We start from the raw sequence: 17,808 nt of genomic DNA on the forward strand, positions 1-17,808 counted from the left end.
AACACGCCCAATGCCACCCTCACCCTGATGGCTACCTTTGTGTGTGGCTGCATCAAGCTGTGCGTGGATCCCCGGTACGCAAACACCAAGTGTCACTATGTACTGAGGTTCTACCTGTCCCCGGTGTTGCGAAGGATGGGTCTGGCCTCGCTGCCGCGGAACGCTCTGTGTAGTTGGACCGTTCCGTATCACCTGTCCTTCGTGGAGAAGTTTGTGAAGAAAAACACCTTTGACCACAAGTCGATTAGGAAGTGGTCAGCACGTAGTGTCCTTGGGACCCTTCGGGAAAAGGAGAGGGCGGATCCTGTCGAGCGGTTCCCTGAGCAGACTGTCAAAGCCATTTGGCAGAATGCCTCATCGCCAGAACTTTCCAACAAGCACCAAGACATGGCTTGGCTGGTGGTGAGAAGGGCTCTGCCTGTGAGATCCTTTATGCACGCCCGGACACTCAGCCGCACCACACGCTGTCCTCGAAGCGGCTGCGGAGGGGACAAGACTGTCACACACCTCCTTCTGGAATGTGCCTACGCAGAGGAAGTCTGGAGAGGAATGTAGTGATGTTTGTCAAGGTTCGTCCCGAGCAGCGCCGTGACGCGGGACTCCGTACTCTACGGTCTGTTCCCCAGGACGCACACCGAGACAAACATCAATTGTGCCTGGAGGATCATCAGCTCGGTGAAGGACGCTCTCTGGGCGGTCCGAAACCTGTTGATCTTCCAGCTGAAGGAGTTGATCCCGACTGAGTGTTGCAGACTGGCACATTCCAAGGTCCAGGACTATGTGTTGAGGGATGCGCTGAAGCTTGGGGCAGCTGCCGCCAAGGCGCAGTGGGGAAAGACCACCTGCCTGCCTAACATCTGTAACATCTGCCTGCCTAAGAAGACCAGGGGGCCCACACAGTCATTTGGGCTCCGCTGACGCCTCAGCTAAATATATGGGCATATAATTGATAAGTGTACAGACCTGTATATAAAAATAATAAATTCTGTTCTATGTAAATGTTTGTGTGTATGGCATAACCAACTGTACAGATCAATTTTTATGAATAAAGTATATTTGAAATAAAAAAAGTTGGACCATAACCTGGTGTTGTGTGATTTTTAATTTTGACCTGTAAAAAAGCATGACCTCATACTTTCAGCATGCTGTACTCCATCTGCCACTTCTGTGCCCACTCTCCTAACCTGTCCAAATCCTTCTGCAGCCTCCCTACCTCCTCAATGCTACCTGTCCCTCTACCTATCTCAGCAAACTTAGCCCAGTTCCTTCACCTCGATCGTTAATGTATAAAGTGAAAAGTTGTGATCTCAACACTGAGCCTTGTGGAACACCACTTGTCACCGATGCCATCCTGAGATGGACCCTTTTATCCCCACTCTCTGCCAGACAGCCAAGCTTCTATCCATGCTAGCACCTTGCCTCTGATACCGTGGGCTCTTACCTTACTCAGTCGCCTCCTGTTCGGCACATTATCAAAGGCCGCTTTGAAGTCCAGGGTGTTAACGTCCATTGGATCTCCTTTGTCTAACGTGTTTGTTACTTCCTCAAAAATTCCAGCAGGTTTGTCAGGCATGACCTCCCTTTAATGAAACCATGCTGACTTTGCCCTATTTTACCATACACTCCCAAGTATTCAGAAATCTCATCCATTATAACATACTTCAAAATCTTACTCATGACCTAAATTAGGCTAATTGGCCTGTAAATTTTCCATTTTTTGCCGTACTCCTTTTTTAAACAGGGAAGTTGCATTAGTGATTTTCCAGGCCTCTGGGGCCTTCCCGGACTCTACTGATTCCTGTAAGATCTCCACTATCTTTTCAGCTCTCTCCCTTAGAACTCTGGGGTCTAGTCCATCTGGCCCAGTTTATTTATCCACCTTCAGGCCATTCTTCAGTTTGTCTAGCACCTTCTCCTGTGGTAGCCACCATACTCAGCTCCGCCCCTCACTCTCTTGAAGGTTTGAGATATTACTTGTGTTTTCCACTGTGAAGACATTATAGAGTTCCTCAGCCAGTACCTTGTGCCCAACTAGGATCTCTCCAGTGTCATTTTCCAGAAGTCCAATGCCCACTTTTATCTTATATATCTAATGAAACTTGTACAATCTTCCTTTATATTGCTGTCTAGCTTACCCTCATTTAAATCTTCTCCCTCCTTATTTCATTCTTTATTGTCCTCTGTTGGTCTTGGTAAGCTTCACAAACTTCTGGTTTCCCCCTGCCCTTCACCACATTATATGCTTTCGCTTTTAATTTCCTGCTATCCCTGACTTCCCTCGTTGGCCATGGTTACCTCTTCCTTCCTGTATCATGCTGTTTTTTTCCCTTGGGATGAATCTCTGTTGGGCCTCCTGAATTATTCCAAGAAACTTCTGCCATTGCTGTTCCACGGTCTCTCCTGGTAGGGTCCTCTCCAAGTCAATTCTACCCAGCTCCTCCCTCGTGCTTCTGTAGTTGCCTTTATTCAGCTGTAATACTGTTACCTCTGATTCTGTCTTCTCCCCCTCAAATTGCAGCATAAATTTAATCATATGATCACTGCCTTCTGAGGGTCCCTTCACCTTAAGCTCCCTTATCAAGTCTGCCTCATTGCACAACAGTAAATCCAGTTTTGCCTGTTCCCCAGGGACTCCACCACAAGCTGCTCCAAAAAAAAAAGTCTGGTAGGTATTCCACAAATTCCTTTTCTTGCAATCCACAACCAACCTGATCTTCCCAGTCCACCTGCATTTTGAAATCCTCCCATGATCACTGCAACTTTGCCTTTCCTATCTCCTGGAGTATCATGAGCCCCAGTTCCCGACCACTATTTGGAGGCCTGTATATAAACTCCAATTTTTTTATTTTTTAAAAAAAAACTTTTGTGGTTCCTCAATTCTATCAATATTGATTCTACACCATCTGACCCTACTTCATTTCTTACAATGGAGGAAATTTCATTTCTTAATAAGGCAACCTCACCCCCTGTACCCATCTACCTATCTTTTCGATAGATGTATATCCTTGGATATTCAGCTCCCAATCTTGGCAAATCAGTCACAACCCACAAAAGCCCGACAAAGACAACGGCGCTCGTGACTCAGGCAAGGTTGACATCAATCCTGCAGCTGTTCTTTATCTGTACACAAACAGTGAATGAGTGAGGGAGAGAGTGAGGGAGAGAGTGAGGGAGAGAGTCTTCACAACCCAGGAGAAACCATATCTTCAGCAGTACTAATTGTACATTTTTCAGCAGGGTTCCCCAGATTAAGGAACCTGGAAAAAAGTTTCTATTTGTTTATTAAATTGATTGCAGTATTGTCCAATGCCCTGGCTGAAATCGGCTCTGAGCCAGGAGCGAGGGATTGAAAGTGGAGGCCTTACCATCCACATATTGCTGGTGTGTGGTTTCACTTTCAGACATTAAGCTCTGCAGCTGAGCAAGCGGCAAGTCTCTGCCTCCACTCTGTCTCCTCTCATCCGTCTACTGTGTAGTTTAACTTGGTGACCCCTGCTGGTGGACCCCTGCACTCAAGGAAAACAGGTCGGTCACTCTATCCAAGCCCCTCAGTATTTTATGCTCTTCAATTAAGTCTATCAATCGCTCATCTAGGGAAACTAACCTTAACCGAGCTAATCTTTCTCCATTGCTACATTTTGCAAACTCTGGCAGCATTCTTGTAAATATCCACTGTACACTCTCGCTCTCTCTCTCTCTAGACAAAGGAAGAACATAGGAGGAAAATAATGTTTTTTGACTCTCCATGTTAGAAAGGATGAGGGGTTATCACAGCTGAAAGAAATATTTTTTTCCCTCTCTGAACTTTATACAATTTTGAATCTCTGCCTCAGGTGGCAGTGTAAGGAGTAGGCAGACAGATTTCAAGGCAAGGGAATCAAAAGTTATTAGGTTAGACGGGAACATGGAGTCTGGAACAAACCAGATCAGCCATAGCCTTACTGAGTAGAGCAAATGACCTTCCTCAGCTCCTAATCTGGATGTTCACCTGGTGAAACTGCTGGGTCTCCCACTTTCGGAGATTAGCTCAGCAAAATTAATGCAGGAGGGAAAACAACAAGTGGGTGAAGACAATGGAGACTCTGAAAGCATAGAGGCAGAGAGATGTACAGTGTGGAAAGAGACCCTTCTGTCCAACTCATCCATGCTGACCGAATACCTTGAATTAATCTAGTCCCATTTGCAGCACTTGGCCCATACCCCTCTAAACCCTTCCTATTCATTTATCCACCCAATTGCCTTTTAAAATGTTGTATTTGTACCAACCTCCACCACTTCCTCAGACCATACAAACCCCCCCCAACCAGGTAAATCCTTGTCTATTTACCCTATCCATGCCCCTCATGCAGACACACCCTTAATGATGGTGGAACAACTGACACTGAGCTACAAGAACAACTGAATTTAGTGGTTTAAATCATCAAAACTCAACAAATCTTTAGCGCAGAGACATCTAAACTTTCTATCTGAAGCATCATGTCAATTTTTTCTCTGCTCAGGTGATCAGTTGGATGAGCAGGTAAAAGACAATTGCAACCAACCCTGCTGTTAGTCAAAAACAACCAAAAAAAGTGTGGATCTTGACGAGCAAGCTTCAAAGGAGGGAGAATAATTTATTACGTTTTGTTCTGGTTAGTCAATTGAACACTGACTCCACGAGAAGGCTGGCACACGGTTTGTTAACATAATATCTGCCTGCAGACAGGATGTAGCAGTGTGCAGGAAACATTATTCTCCATGTTTTATATATAGGCTTCTTGCATTATTTAGTCAGGACAGAGAAGAGGTAGATGTAGGGGCTGTGACAAGTTACACAGGGATACGGTACCCCAGAGTGCCCCTGTTAAGGTGATGCAGTGAAAACGACCAAGTATAGAAAGCTGAAACCGTTAACATGTGAGCGGCATTGAAAAGAAGCTGTCAGTTTCACAATGCTGCAGCCCAGGATTGGCAAGGACAACTTTTTAAAAAGAAGGAGTTGGTAGTGCATGGTAGTGTCCCTACCAGTGACCCAGGAGGTTCAGGGTCACGTCTCACCTGCTCCAGAGGTGTGCAATTACAGCTCTGAACAGGTTGGTTTGAAAATACCTGAAACCGTGAACACAAATTCTTTGGCCTGTCTTGCTCAGTTCCTGTTTGTGTGCCCACGTCAATTATCATTTCGGTGTCCTTGACTGAAAAGGGAGAAACCCAGCATTTTGTTTAATCTTTCTTTGAGTTCTGAGAACAGCCTCACACCAAGGCACATCTTGTTATTAACCTCCTTAAAATTTAATTAAACAACAGGCAGGCACCCTCAGAACCAAACGATAAGAGGTGGCTGCTTATTTTCGCAAAGTTAACATGAAAACAGAACAGTTGAATGAGTCAACCTCTCCATCTCCTTAAAAGGGACGAGTGCACACTTGAAACGGATGTTGCCCACAACTGCTTACTCAGTGGGCGTACGAGTGCAGTTCTGGGGATTAATCAACTGTTCCAGGCTTGATCATCTTTCTTGCTGTTGTTATTATTAGCATCGTACACAGCAAGACCTGTATAACATTCAGCTTTGGACTGATAAGTGGGGCAGAAGTGGCAGACAATGACCATTACCACAGAGAACCAAACCAGATTCTTCCAACATCCATTACATTAGTCAGTTCTCCAGGTGTTACCAAGATCAGAAGCAGACAGAAGTCCATCACTGACTATTCTGCAGAAAGTGCCTTACCTTCAGGCTTGCCGGAGTTTCTACCCCTAACAAGAGAGAGGCCATTGCTGGAATATTGCCTGGACTTGTATAGTCAGGAAATTCCATACCACCCAAGAGAAAGCTTGACTGACACCTTATACAGTACATTAAATACTTGCTCACTCCATCAGCAGGGCACTGTTGCAGAATGGACCATGTACAAACACGCTGCATGCACGTTTCCGAGGCTCCTTTGAGAATATCTTCTAAACTTACAGCAACTCCCATTTAGGAGTGTAAAGGCAGCGGTTGCTGGGAGCAGCAACTCAACATGTTTCCTGTCCATTCCCACCTGGGCACATAGCACCTACTCCAATCATCACAGAATTGTTATGGTGTAGAAGACCACCATGCTGTCCGTTGTTCCTGCATCAGTTCTATTATCTTGTGCCAATCTCCTGCTTTGCCCCTCCCTGATATTCCTGCACATCATTTTTACCCAAATAATCATCCAATGCCCTTTCGAATGCCTCACTCGGATAAAATTCCTGTCTAACTGCATTGTGGGAGTACGTTTATCACATGGAAGGCAATTTGTCACCACCTTCTCAAAAGGACAGCCAAGAGTGAGTCATTGAGGATAACATTATCAGTAACACCACACCCTCAGAATGGATTTCAACAACATGCCCTAAAATAAGTCTGTGCATAAAATAATAATAATAATAATAATAATAATAATCCAAAAACATTATAAATAATTAAATGTGAAAAATATATTTAATTAGATTATTTAACAGTGACTGATGGTATTTTGCATTTTGATGGAACCACATTACACAAATGATAGACATTTCATCTTTAGGGGTTTGGTACCAAATCCTTCCTAGCCAGCTGTCACTATTTGACACAAGTTATGCACTCTGCTGCTGTATTCAAACAGATAAGGAGCATTCACCCATCACCCCTGTGCTTGTTCAACCTACGCTGGCTCACAGACCAGAATCTCCTTGATTTTAGAAGCCTCGCCCTTTGCTTTCGAATCACTCCACGGCTTGGTCCCCCAAGCCCCGTTAACACGACCTGTGCAACCTCCTCCAAGGCACCATCGCTCGTCGGGTTTCAATCTATCGCGCATCTCTGATTTTAAACTGCCCCACCATTGACAATTGCGTCTTCAGCTGCCCCAGCCCTAAGCCCAAGAATTACCTCTCTCCTCCTTTAGAGGCTTCTTAAAAACACCTCCTTTAGCCAAGCATTTAGCTACCAGTCAGCATCAAACTGATCAAGAATCCTTCAAAAGGCACCCAGGATTATTTACAATCTTAAAAGCAGTGTGAAAAATCCAAGCGGTGTTGTAGAGGGTGAAATAGGGAACAACATCTGAAAACGTATTTGTTGCTTTTTACAGTGGAGACTCTGCACCTGCAATTGCTAACATAAATCAAAGACTGCAGCTTGGAGCATAACAACTGTGCCCTTGATTCACTTTATCTCAACATTCTCATGTATTTAGTGAACCAAGACACAATTAAATCTTCATGTTACACTGAACAGAGAGTAGCAATAATTCCAACAACAGATTGGCTTTTCCCCCAAAGGTTTCCACCTACACAAACATGGTGCAGATCATTTAACTACAACCTGATATGGGCTGGGAAAAGCAGAGAGATAACTCCGGTGTTACTAGTTTCTCCTAAACTCTCTTTGGGGGGTGGGGTCCCTGTACTGGAGCAGGGGGATAATGATCTCCTTCCTTTCAAGATGCCCGTGCGCCCAAGCTGCCCTGTATCACTCCAGCCTGTCGACATCTGCAGTTGGGGCTGTACCCTCCCAATACATTCACACAGTTGCATCAAACTAGTTCATGACAATTCATTGCTCAGGGCCATCTCTAGAGAGAGAGAGAGAGAGAAACAGGCACACTCTCTGAATTTACAAAACAGAAATGCAACAATGCTACTAACACCGACAGCTGAGTTGGGAGCAGCGGGTGTGTGGGGGATTTCCTATACTATCAATATTGTGCATTACTGCAGTCTTGGACACACAGTTGGCAACACAACTCAGGAACTTGACTGGAGGCTTTGTCAAATGCCCACTTCACACTCCGTTCACTCTGTGGGATGGAGTGATCATAGTCAGGACAATCCATTCTCAAGCTTGACAGTCCCATCAGCACCCGCCCTCTGCAACAACCACGAGGAAACTCTGCCACCCAATCCCATGATTCCCAAATGGCCACGTTAGTTAACAAGCTGTTTGTCCCATTGCAAATGTGGCAGGAGGTCTCACATTTCCACATTTTATGTTTATTCCTGTCTTCCCCACCAAATCTGCCAGGAATTTTTATCCTCCTTTGGATCTTTTGAAAGGTAGGATAAACAGAAATTCAGCAGGTCTGGCAGTATCCATGGAGAGAGAAACAGTTAACATTTTGAGTACAGTATGACTATTCTTCAGGATTGAGGAAGTGTCATATTGGCAGGATAGTAGTCAATCAGACAGACGAGAGAGAGCTCTGACATGTCGGTATAACATCATTGCCAGTTTCAGTGTGGAGTGTGGGCAACAACATACCTGAGAGTTAAAATAGATCTTGCCACCAGTCACCCGGGCCTTCCCTGTTCGACTGAGTGCATAAAGTACACTCGAGAAATTGACACTTAGGACACCATTCCTACGACAGAAAGAAACAAAAAATAATCAAAGGCTGCTTTAAGGAGGAGGGGGGAATGTGAGCTCACTGAGCTGGAAATGCTCACACAATTGGAAGGCTTTATGAACAGCCTGTCCAATCCTTCACTTTGCCAGTTTCAAAACCAACGGGGTTTTTTTTTTCTTTCCTTCACTCCTGGGACATGAGCATCGTCTGCGGGGTCAGCATTTGTTGCCTGTTCTTTAATGCCCCTGCACAGGGCAGCTCATTCAGTCATTTGGGGACAGTTCAGGGTCAACCACATTGCTGTGTTTGCAGTCACATGCAGGCCAGACCAGGGAAGGACAGCTTAAAAGGACATTTGACAGTGATTACATGGCCATTGTATTTTAATGAATACAAATCTCACCATGTCCCCTGGCGGGATCCAAACCCACGTCCTCAGATAATTCATACTGGACTTTGGATTACTAGTCTAGGAACTCTTACAGGAGCATTACATTAAAATTGGGGTACAGTTCACCACAGGACCTCATGGGGGCTCCTATCTATTGCCCACTTGTTGACAAAAACAACTTGTGTCTGTACTGCTGTTCACAAACATCCTGATGACGGGCTTATGCCCAAAACGTCGACTCTCCTGCTCCTCGGATGCTGCCTGACCTGCTGTGCTTTTCCAACACCATATTTTTTCACTCTGATCTCCAGCTATTTTTGCTTTTATTGTGTCTGCGATCAAGCCCATGTCTAAAATCATAGTTTTGGGAAATAAATTTGTTTTCCTGCCTCTGATCTCCAGCATCTGCAGTCCTTACTTTCTCCTAGTTCTTGCTATGTGCCCATTGGTTGTCCTCTTTCTTATATCACAACAGTGACAACATTTCAAAAATACGTCTTGGTCTGTGTAGCACCTTGGGGATGACCTGATAATAAAACAATGAAATAAAGCCATTCCTTTTTTTGTTAAAACTGGTGTTTCAGGTTTCCCTCTTTGAGGCATGTCATTAAATAAACCTCACCTTAGGAGAGTTCTCCTACCTTAATAATCATCACATGTGACTCAGTCTAGTTTTGTTGTGGAAAGCTCCTGTGAAGCAACTTTGAATGCTTCACTACACTGAACAAAAAACTAGGTCTGTTCAATATATCGTATCAGTTGCATGACATTTTGATCTTGTGCTATAAATTCTGTGTCTTATGACTCAGCCCCATCGCTACCTGATGAAGGAGCAGCGCTCAGAAAGCTAGTACTTCCGATTAAACCTGTTGGACTATAACCTGGTATTGTGATGTTTAACTCAGTACACTAAAGATATGCTTCAGTACAAGTTGCTGCTGTTTAGAGACTGCAGTAGTAACCATATCAATATTTAATACAATCGACAGATGGATGAAGTGAAAGGGAGATAACGTGGAAGGTACACGGAATTTGGACTGCAGCTAATGTGGACAGTAAACACAACCTGAGCTAACCTATATTTACATATTAGTCATAATTTGGAGTCAATTTGCCTCCCCGTTTCCTGCTCGTTTTTGCAGAGTAGATCCCTCTCACTACAGCAAACAGCACAACACAGCAGAAAGAGGAAAGAGAGCGAGAGCATAACTACCACCTCACTGAGTAGGCATCAAATATCAAAATGGTGCCGGATCAGCCAATATTTGCCACTCGAATGTATTCAACTCAAAAGAAAGAGGTAGGAGGGGTGAGGTAAGAACGACTATGGAACAAAGCCAAACAAAATTTTCAAACTGCTATAAAGAATAAATTTTAAAACAACTTTCACAGAACATGTGGATCACTGACAAAGAAAGCCATTGCTTACCCCAAACTAAAGTGAGTGGCTTGGCAGGCCATATCAGAGGGCAATTCGGAGTCATCACATTGCTGTGGCCTGGAGTCACATGCAGGTCTGAAGACTACAAGTGCTGGAGATCACAGTGGGTCAGGCAGCACCCACGGAGAAAGAGAGCAAGCTAACGTTTCAAGTGTAGACGCTGCTTCAGAGCTGAAATGAATGTGAAGGGGACAGCATTTATGCTATAATATTTGGGGGGGGAGGGGGGGGGGGGGAGCTGGTGGCAATAGTACTGGGGTAGTGGGTATAGAGTAGCAGTGAAGAAAAGATGTTGATAGTTCAGTTTAGGTGATCGGAATGGGAGAATTGTGAAGAAAAGATGTTGATAGTTCAGTTTAGGTGATCGGAATAGGAGAATGGCAAAATGATAGCGTCTCTCTTGCCAGACTGAAAGCACAGTAAATGGGATTGGGGGGGGGGGGGTGCTGCGGGGAAGAGGGACATGATAACAAGCTGAAAGGAAGGAAAAACATGTTCACAATTTAAAAGATATTGAACTCAACATCAAATCTAAAAGGTTGTAAAGTGCTGAGTCTGAAGAAGAGATGCTGTTCCTCCAGTTTGCGCTGTGATTCACTGGAACACTGCAGCAGGCCAAGGACACACATGTGGGTATGCGAACAGGACACTATGTTAAAATGACCGTCTATGGATAGGTTGGTATCAGGCTTGAGCACAGACAGGACGTGTTCCACACAGCAGTCACCAGTCTGTGTTTGATTTAGATTTAGATTAGATTAGATTACAGTGTGGAAACAGGCACTTCAGCCCAACAAGTCCACACCGACCCGCCGAAGCGAAACCCACCCATACCATTACCTAACACTACAGGCAATTTAGTATGGCCAATTCACCTGACCCTGCACATCTTTGGATGGTGGGAGGAAACCGGAGCACCCGGAGGAAACCCACGCAGACACGGGGAGAACATGCAAACTCCACACAGTCAGTCGCCTGAGGCTTCTCCAATGTAGAGCAGGCCACATTGGGTGCAGTGAATACAACACACAAGATTGGAGGAGCTACAGGTGAAATGCTGCTTCACCTGGGCAGACTGTTTAGGCCCCTGGATGGTGAGCAGGGAGGAGGGGAAGGCACCTTCTGCAGTTACATGGGAAGGTGCCTTGGAGATGGAGAGTGGTGTTTGCGATTGTGGAATGGATTAGGATGTCTCTGAGGAAATGATCCCTGCAGAATACAGATGAGGGAGTGAGGCGAAGATATATTTGGTCGTGGAGTCCTGTTGGAGTTGTCGGAAATTATGGAGAATGATCCTTTGAATTAAAAGGTTGGTGGAATGAAAGGGGAGGACAAGGGGGACCTGATCACGATGATGAGTGATGGAAAGGGGCAAGGTGGGAAGCATGGGTGATAGGCCGGATGCAGTCGAGGGCCCTGTCAACCACAGTTGGTGGGAAACCACGGTCATGGAAGAAGCAAGCCATGTCAGCAGCGCTGCTTTGGAAGGCGCATCACCCGAAGAGATACAACATAGGTGAAGGAACTGGGACAATGGGATGGAGTCTTTGCTGACATGGGGTGTGACGAGCTGTAGGGAAGGCAGCTATGGGAGTCAGTGGCTTTGTAATGGATGGCAGTTCATTTCCTGAAATGGACACAGAGGTCAAGGAATGGAAGGGGAGTGTCGGAAATGGACAATTTGGAAGTTATAGAGGGTTTGGTACTGGAGGCAAAATGAATGAAGTTTCCAAGGTCCTCGGAGCGTGAAGTGGCACTGAAGCCGTTGCCAATGTACAGTAAAAAGTGCTGTAGTAGGGGGTCAGTGAAAAACTGGAGCAAGGATTGTTCCACATACCCCATAACAAAGAAGGCACAACTTGGACCCATGCAGGTGCCCACAGGCACTGCTTTGACTTGGGAGAAGTGAGATGAACTGAAAATGTGTTGCTGGAAAAGTGCAGCAGGTCAGGCAGCATCCAAGGAGCAGGAGAATTGACATTTCGGGCATGAGCCCTTCTTCAGGAATGAGTGAGATGAATTAAAGGAGAAATCAGCGAGTGTCCTGGCAACAATGGCTTGATGTTCAGATGTGGGTTCATGATCCAGGGGGTGGGAAGAAGAAATGTCTGACTAGGCACTCTACAGCCTTCTGGACTTAATACAGAACTCAACACCTTTAAATTGTGAATATTTCTTCCCTTTCTTTTACGTGCTGTCACGTCCTGTGCTCCCTCCCACCCATCCCATTTACTATCCTTTCTGGTCTGGCAGGAGACACTTCACTGTTCTGCAATTCTCAATCTCCGATCACTTAAACCAAACTATCAACATTTTTTTTTTCACTGCCACCCTACACCCACTACCCCAGCACTCCCCCTCCAAAACTGTTGTATGAATGCTGTCCCCTCCACACTTCAGCTTGGACGAAGAATCATCTAGACTCAAAACGTTAGCTTGCTCTCTCTCCATGGTGTTTATATAATAATAAAAAAAAGTCACACAACACCAGATTACCGTCCAAAAGGTTCATTTGGAAGCACTAGCTTTTGGAGTGCTGCTCCTTCATCAGGCTGTGGAGGTTAAGATCGTAAGACACAGAATTTATAAAAAAAGTTTACAGTGTGATGCAACTGAAATTAAAAGTTGAAAAAGACTGGGATTGTTTGTTAAGTCTCTCATCTTTTAGAATGAATATGTTGGTTTCAGTTCTTTCACATGTAAATCGCAGAACATTTAAAATTTACATTCTCAAAGTGAAACTTTAACAATTGGTGTCATGTCAGCCCAGATAATGCATATAAGGGGTGAGCTGCCCTGTGTGAGACTATATATATATTGCTAAAAATTCTGTATCTTATGATCTTATACTTCACAACCACCTGAAGAAGCAGCACTCCGAAAGCTAGTGCTTCCAAATAAACCTGTTGGACCTTAACCTGGTGTTGTGCGATTTTTAACTTTGTACACCCCCAAAACCAGCATCTCCAAGTCACCTCCAGATACTGGCTGACCTACTGTGATCTCCAGCATTTGTTGTCTTCAGTACAGTTTTCAGCATCTGCAGCAATTTGTTATCACATGTAGGTCTGACTGGTCAAGGACAGCAGACTTCTTTCCCTTAAAGGATATCAGTGAACCAGATGGCTTTTTCGCCAGCAATGTCCACATCCTGTGAATGAATTTTTTAAAAAAACCCCAGTGACTAATCAGGTGACATTGCTATTTCCACGACAATCACCGCATAAATAAATATCTGTAAATAACATTTACTGCACAAACAGGCTACTCAGCCCAACTGGTTCACACCAGGGTTGTTTCTCGTCCACAAAGACTTCCACTGTATCTGAATCTTTCTGTTCCTTTCACCCCGTATCTAGCTTCTCCATAAATCTATCAATACAGCAGAGAAGTGAATAGGCAAAAACCTAGAGTACAAAATGGATGAATGTGAACTTGGCCATTTTGACAGTAAGAATAGAAATGCTGCTTACTACTTAAATGGAGCATGATTGCAGAGAGGAATCTGGGGTGTCCTGGTAAATGAATCACGTGAACGTTAATTTGCAGGTACAGCAAGCGATTTGAAGGAAAATGAAACATTGTTGAATCAAGGACTTACATTATGAAGAAAGGTTGAACAGGTTGGGGATATTCGCACTGGGGTTTTGAAAAATGGAGAATGAAATATACAAGTTGGGAAGTTTTACTACAAAAACAGAAACTGCTGGAGAAACAGCAGAACTGGGAGAGAGGGACAGACAGAGACAGACGAACAAAGTAACGTTTTGAGTCCAGTGTCTGCTCTGATAGAGAGGGAAAAAAAAAAATCACTGGTCGCGAAATGTTGACTCTCCTTTCTCTCCACAGATATTCCCAGTCCTGAGTTTCTCCAGCAATGTCCCTATTTGTTTCTTTCAGATCTCCGGCATCTTTGTTTTATTTTGAATCAAGGACTTACATTATGAAGAAAGGTTGAACAGGTTGGGGATATTCGCACTGGGGTTTTGAAAAATGGAGATGATCTCATTGAACCAAGTTCCTGAGAGGATTGGGTAGGATAGATTTCATGAGGATTTTACCTTTCTTCATAATGTAAGTCCTTGATTCATTTACCAGGACACCCCAGATTCCTCTCTGCAATCATGCTCCATTTAAGTAGTAAGCAGCATTTCTAGAACTAGGGGAGACAGTTCAAGAATCAGAAAAAAAACACTAGTCTGGCAGCATTTGTGGATAGAAAGTAGGGTCAAAGTTTTGATTCCAGTGTATGTTTTGAAGAAAAAAAATGAGTCACTGATCTGGAAACATTGACTCTGCTTTCTCTCTACAGATGCTGCCAGACCTGTCTGAGTTTCCCCAGCAATTCCTGTGTTTTAGTCCCCCAGATTTCCAGCATCTGAAGTTCTTGGGTTTTTGTTAATAATCAGAAGTCTTGTTAAGGAAGAGACTAGAAGATTTAGTTTTCCTTCTCAGAATATGGGATTCTCTTCCCAATAAAGTAATGGAGGAGGTGTCTTGAAATTAATTCAAGGTTGAAATAGATAGATTTTTGATAGTCAAGGGAGTCAAGGGTTATAGGGACTGCAGATGGGAAAACAGAGCTGAGGCCACAACTATATTAGACATGACCTTATTGAAGGCAGAGCAGGATAAAGGGCTGAATGGTCTATTCCCATTTTCAGTTCCAATTGGCCCACTAAGTCCTTATAAAGAACAGGAATTGGTTTTTAATTCAGGGAATGTTGTTTAATGTTGCACAAATGGTTAAACAAATAAAATTAAAATAAGAAAAGTAATGGGCAGAGAATTCAAGGGCATGGATCATACAGGGCCGCTGCCAAATAATACGAATGGACTCAGAATATCACAAATTAATTAGTGGTGCTGGAAGAGCACAGCAGTTCAGGCAGCATCTGAGGAGCTTCGAAATCGACGTTTCGGGCAAAAGCTCTTCATCAGGAATTCCTGATGAAGGGCTTTTGCCTGAAACGTCGATTTTACTGCTCCTCAGATGCTGCCTGAACTGCTGTTCTCTTCCAGCACCACTAATCCAGAATCTGGTTTCCAGCATCTGCAGTCATTGTTTTTACCTCAGAATGTTACAAAGTCCAGTCTTATGGCCTTGTGCCATTATGCACACAGCATTCACAATAAAGTAGATGAATTAGTCACACAGCAAGTGGAAACAGGTATGACACAGTTGGGATTAAGATGTGGCTACAGAGTGACCAGAAATTGGAACGGAATATCTAGGGAGATTCTGTTTTAGGAACGGTGGGATAGCATTGCTGGTTAAAAGGGAAATTAATGCACTACTGGGCAAGGATATTATTGCTGTTTAAGTGGAACCAAGAATGAGCTAGATACATTTCGCAGAGCTAACAGGATCAAAGAATATGGAAGAAAAATGGGAACAGGTATGGAGTTGAATGACGAGCCACAATCACACCAAATAGCAGAGCAGACCGGACAGACTGAATGGCCGACTCCTATTCAATTTTCTATGGTTTTACAGGACTTTACCTCGAGGGCAAATGGAACAGTAAAACAGTTATCCTTAGAAATGAACATACTGAAATTCCATTTTGAGGTATGAGTCAACCTCAAAATGTAAGTAGTTAAAAATCACAACACCAGGTTACAGTTGAAGGTTTATTTGAAAGCACTAGCTTTCGGAGTGCTCCAAAAGCTAGAACTTCCAACTAAACGGGCAGCATGGTGGCTCAGTGGTTAGCACTGCTGCCTCACAACACCAGGGACCCGGCTTCAATTCCCACCTCAGGCAACTGTCTCTGTGGAGTTAGCACATTCTCCCCGTGTCTGCATGGGTTTCCTCCGGGTGCTCCAGTTTCCTCCCACATTCCAAAGATGTACAGGTCAGGTGAATTGGCCATGCTAAATTGCATGGGACTGGGTGAGTTGCCCTTCGGAGGGTCAGTGTGGACCAGTTGGGCCGCAGGGCCTGTTTCCACACTGTAGGGAATCTAATCTAAAACCTGGTGCTGTGTGATTTTTAACTTTGTACACCCCAGTCCAATACTGGCATCTCCACATCAAAATGTAAAGTGTCCTTTACGAATTATTCTTATTTTTTTCTCTCTGGGTACAAATTGGAGTGCAGGGTGGAGTTAGAGAATGTCTGGCATGGGGGGAATGGAGTGAGGGGATGGGGGAATAGAGTGAGGCATGTGTTGAGTGGGAATGAAATGGGGGGGGAATAGTGAGGGAGGAATGGCCTGGATGGGGTCATTTCAAAAAGGAACAATTAATTAGTTTGTATAATTATTTCCACTCCTTCCTTGAAGGCAGCAGCCATTCTCATTAGTACATTCATATTTCAAGATTTGGAGATGCCGGTGTTAGACTGGGGTGGGACAAAGTTAAAAATCACACAACGCCTGGTTACAGTCCAACAGGTTTAATTGGAAGCACACTAGCACTAGCCAATTTCAAACATCCTTCTAAGAAACAAAGAAACCGACCTCCACAAAATATCTCTCGCACAGAAACAACCAATAGAGCTATTCCCCACCCTCCCCTCCCGAACCAAAAACAATCCCTTGAACTCTTGCCTGGGTTGCTGATGTTGCTGTAAACTCCAAGCAACGCATTTCAGCAACATCAAACAACCAGACCCTGCAGGAACGAGCATGTTGTACATTCAAGAAATCCTCCCCAACATCTCAAAATAAAAGTAGCAATATTTTGGATACACAGTCGCCAGGAAAGTAGCAACTTCGCCCGGCCCCGCCTGGACTCGTTGGTACAAAATAAACGACACATTACCTGCCCCGAAATTGGGAATTGTAAATACTTTTAAGAATCTCCCTGTCGGTCACTTCTTCTTGCTCCGCATCCTTTAAAAATTCTATAAACTTCAGCCCCACCTCACGCATGTCTTTGATACGAAACTTCTTGGGCATCTCGGTTGTTTTGTTTTAAATGACCACTAATTGAAAGGATCACACACCGCCCTTGCAGTGAAACAGAGTAAATGAAACAAGGGGCGGGGTTCAAAGTTTGAAGGGGAATTGCCGCTTTCCAACAGAGAGAGGACAACATATGAGGCAACTCGGTTGTTTCCGAAGTTCTGAAAGCCGAATTTTTAAAAATATCTGGAAACGAAAGTGAAACTTACTCTCAAATCGCACTCACACTTGGGAAATGAGTGAATTACTTTGACCTTTTTTTTAACACCAGGTTCAAATATGATGCAAAGCCAGGGTGTATTGCATTGCAAGTCAGTGGTAGATGATCCAAACCCGGGGGATTCGAGATTGAGTCTAGCGGAACATTTGCAACATTACCCATCTAGAAACGCAACTTGCAAATACCCAATTTTTGTTTTAGTGACAAGCTGGCGCTTGGGACAGGCCCTAATCAGATAGGGACATTATTCGCTGCTGCGAGACCTTTTCAGCCTTATTTTGTTAAATTGTGAACTTTTACCAGACACCAAGCCTGCTAGAAAGTTTCCTGTCTGTTTCTTTTAAAATTCACTACCCCTTGGAATGTTCTCCATGCAAACCTTAAATTAAATCAATGACCTGCCATTGTCCTGCATTGTTCAGCAGTTAGATTTTACACCTCATCAGTATCCTAAAAAAAACTTCCAGCGAGGGAGAGCTGAGAAACACCCTTGGAGATTAAACCAA

General features: G+C 44.2%; 1 protein-coding gene across 2 annotated transcripts in view; it reads right to left on the minus strand.

Moving 5' to 3' along the window:
- LOC122563033 (putative helicase MOV-10) overlaps positions 1 to 17,277 on the minus strand; it is an 88,568-nt gene extending 71,291 nt beyond the window's left edge. For both annotated transcript variants that reach the window (XM_043716360.1, XM_043716359.1), the window contains exons 1-2: positions 16,940 to 17,277; positions 8,255 to 8,354 (exon numbers count right to left, since the gene is read on the minus strand). In XM_043716360.1, coding sequence (XP_043572295.1) covers positions 8,255 to 8,354; positions 16,940 to 17,076 — 237 coding nt within the window. In that variant the 5' untranslated portion in view covers positions 17,077 to 17,277. The remainder of the gene's footprint in view (positions 1 to 8,254; positions 8,355 to 16,939) is intronic.
- Between the last annotated feature and the right edge of the window lie 531 nt (positions 17,278 to 17,808).

Source organism: Chiloscyllium plagiosum, chromosome 26, assembly GCF_004010195.1.
Source record: "Chiloscyllium plagiosum isolate BGI_BamShark_2017 chromosome 26, ASM401019v2, whole genome shotgun sequence".
NCBI classification, from domain to species: Eukaryota; Metazoa; Chordata; class Chondrichthyes; order Orectolobiformes; family Hemiscylliidae; genus Chiloscyllium; species Chiloscyllium plagiosum.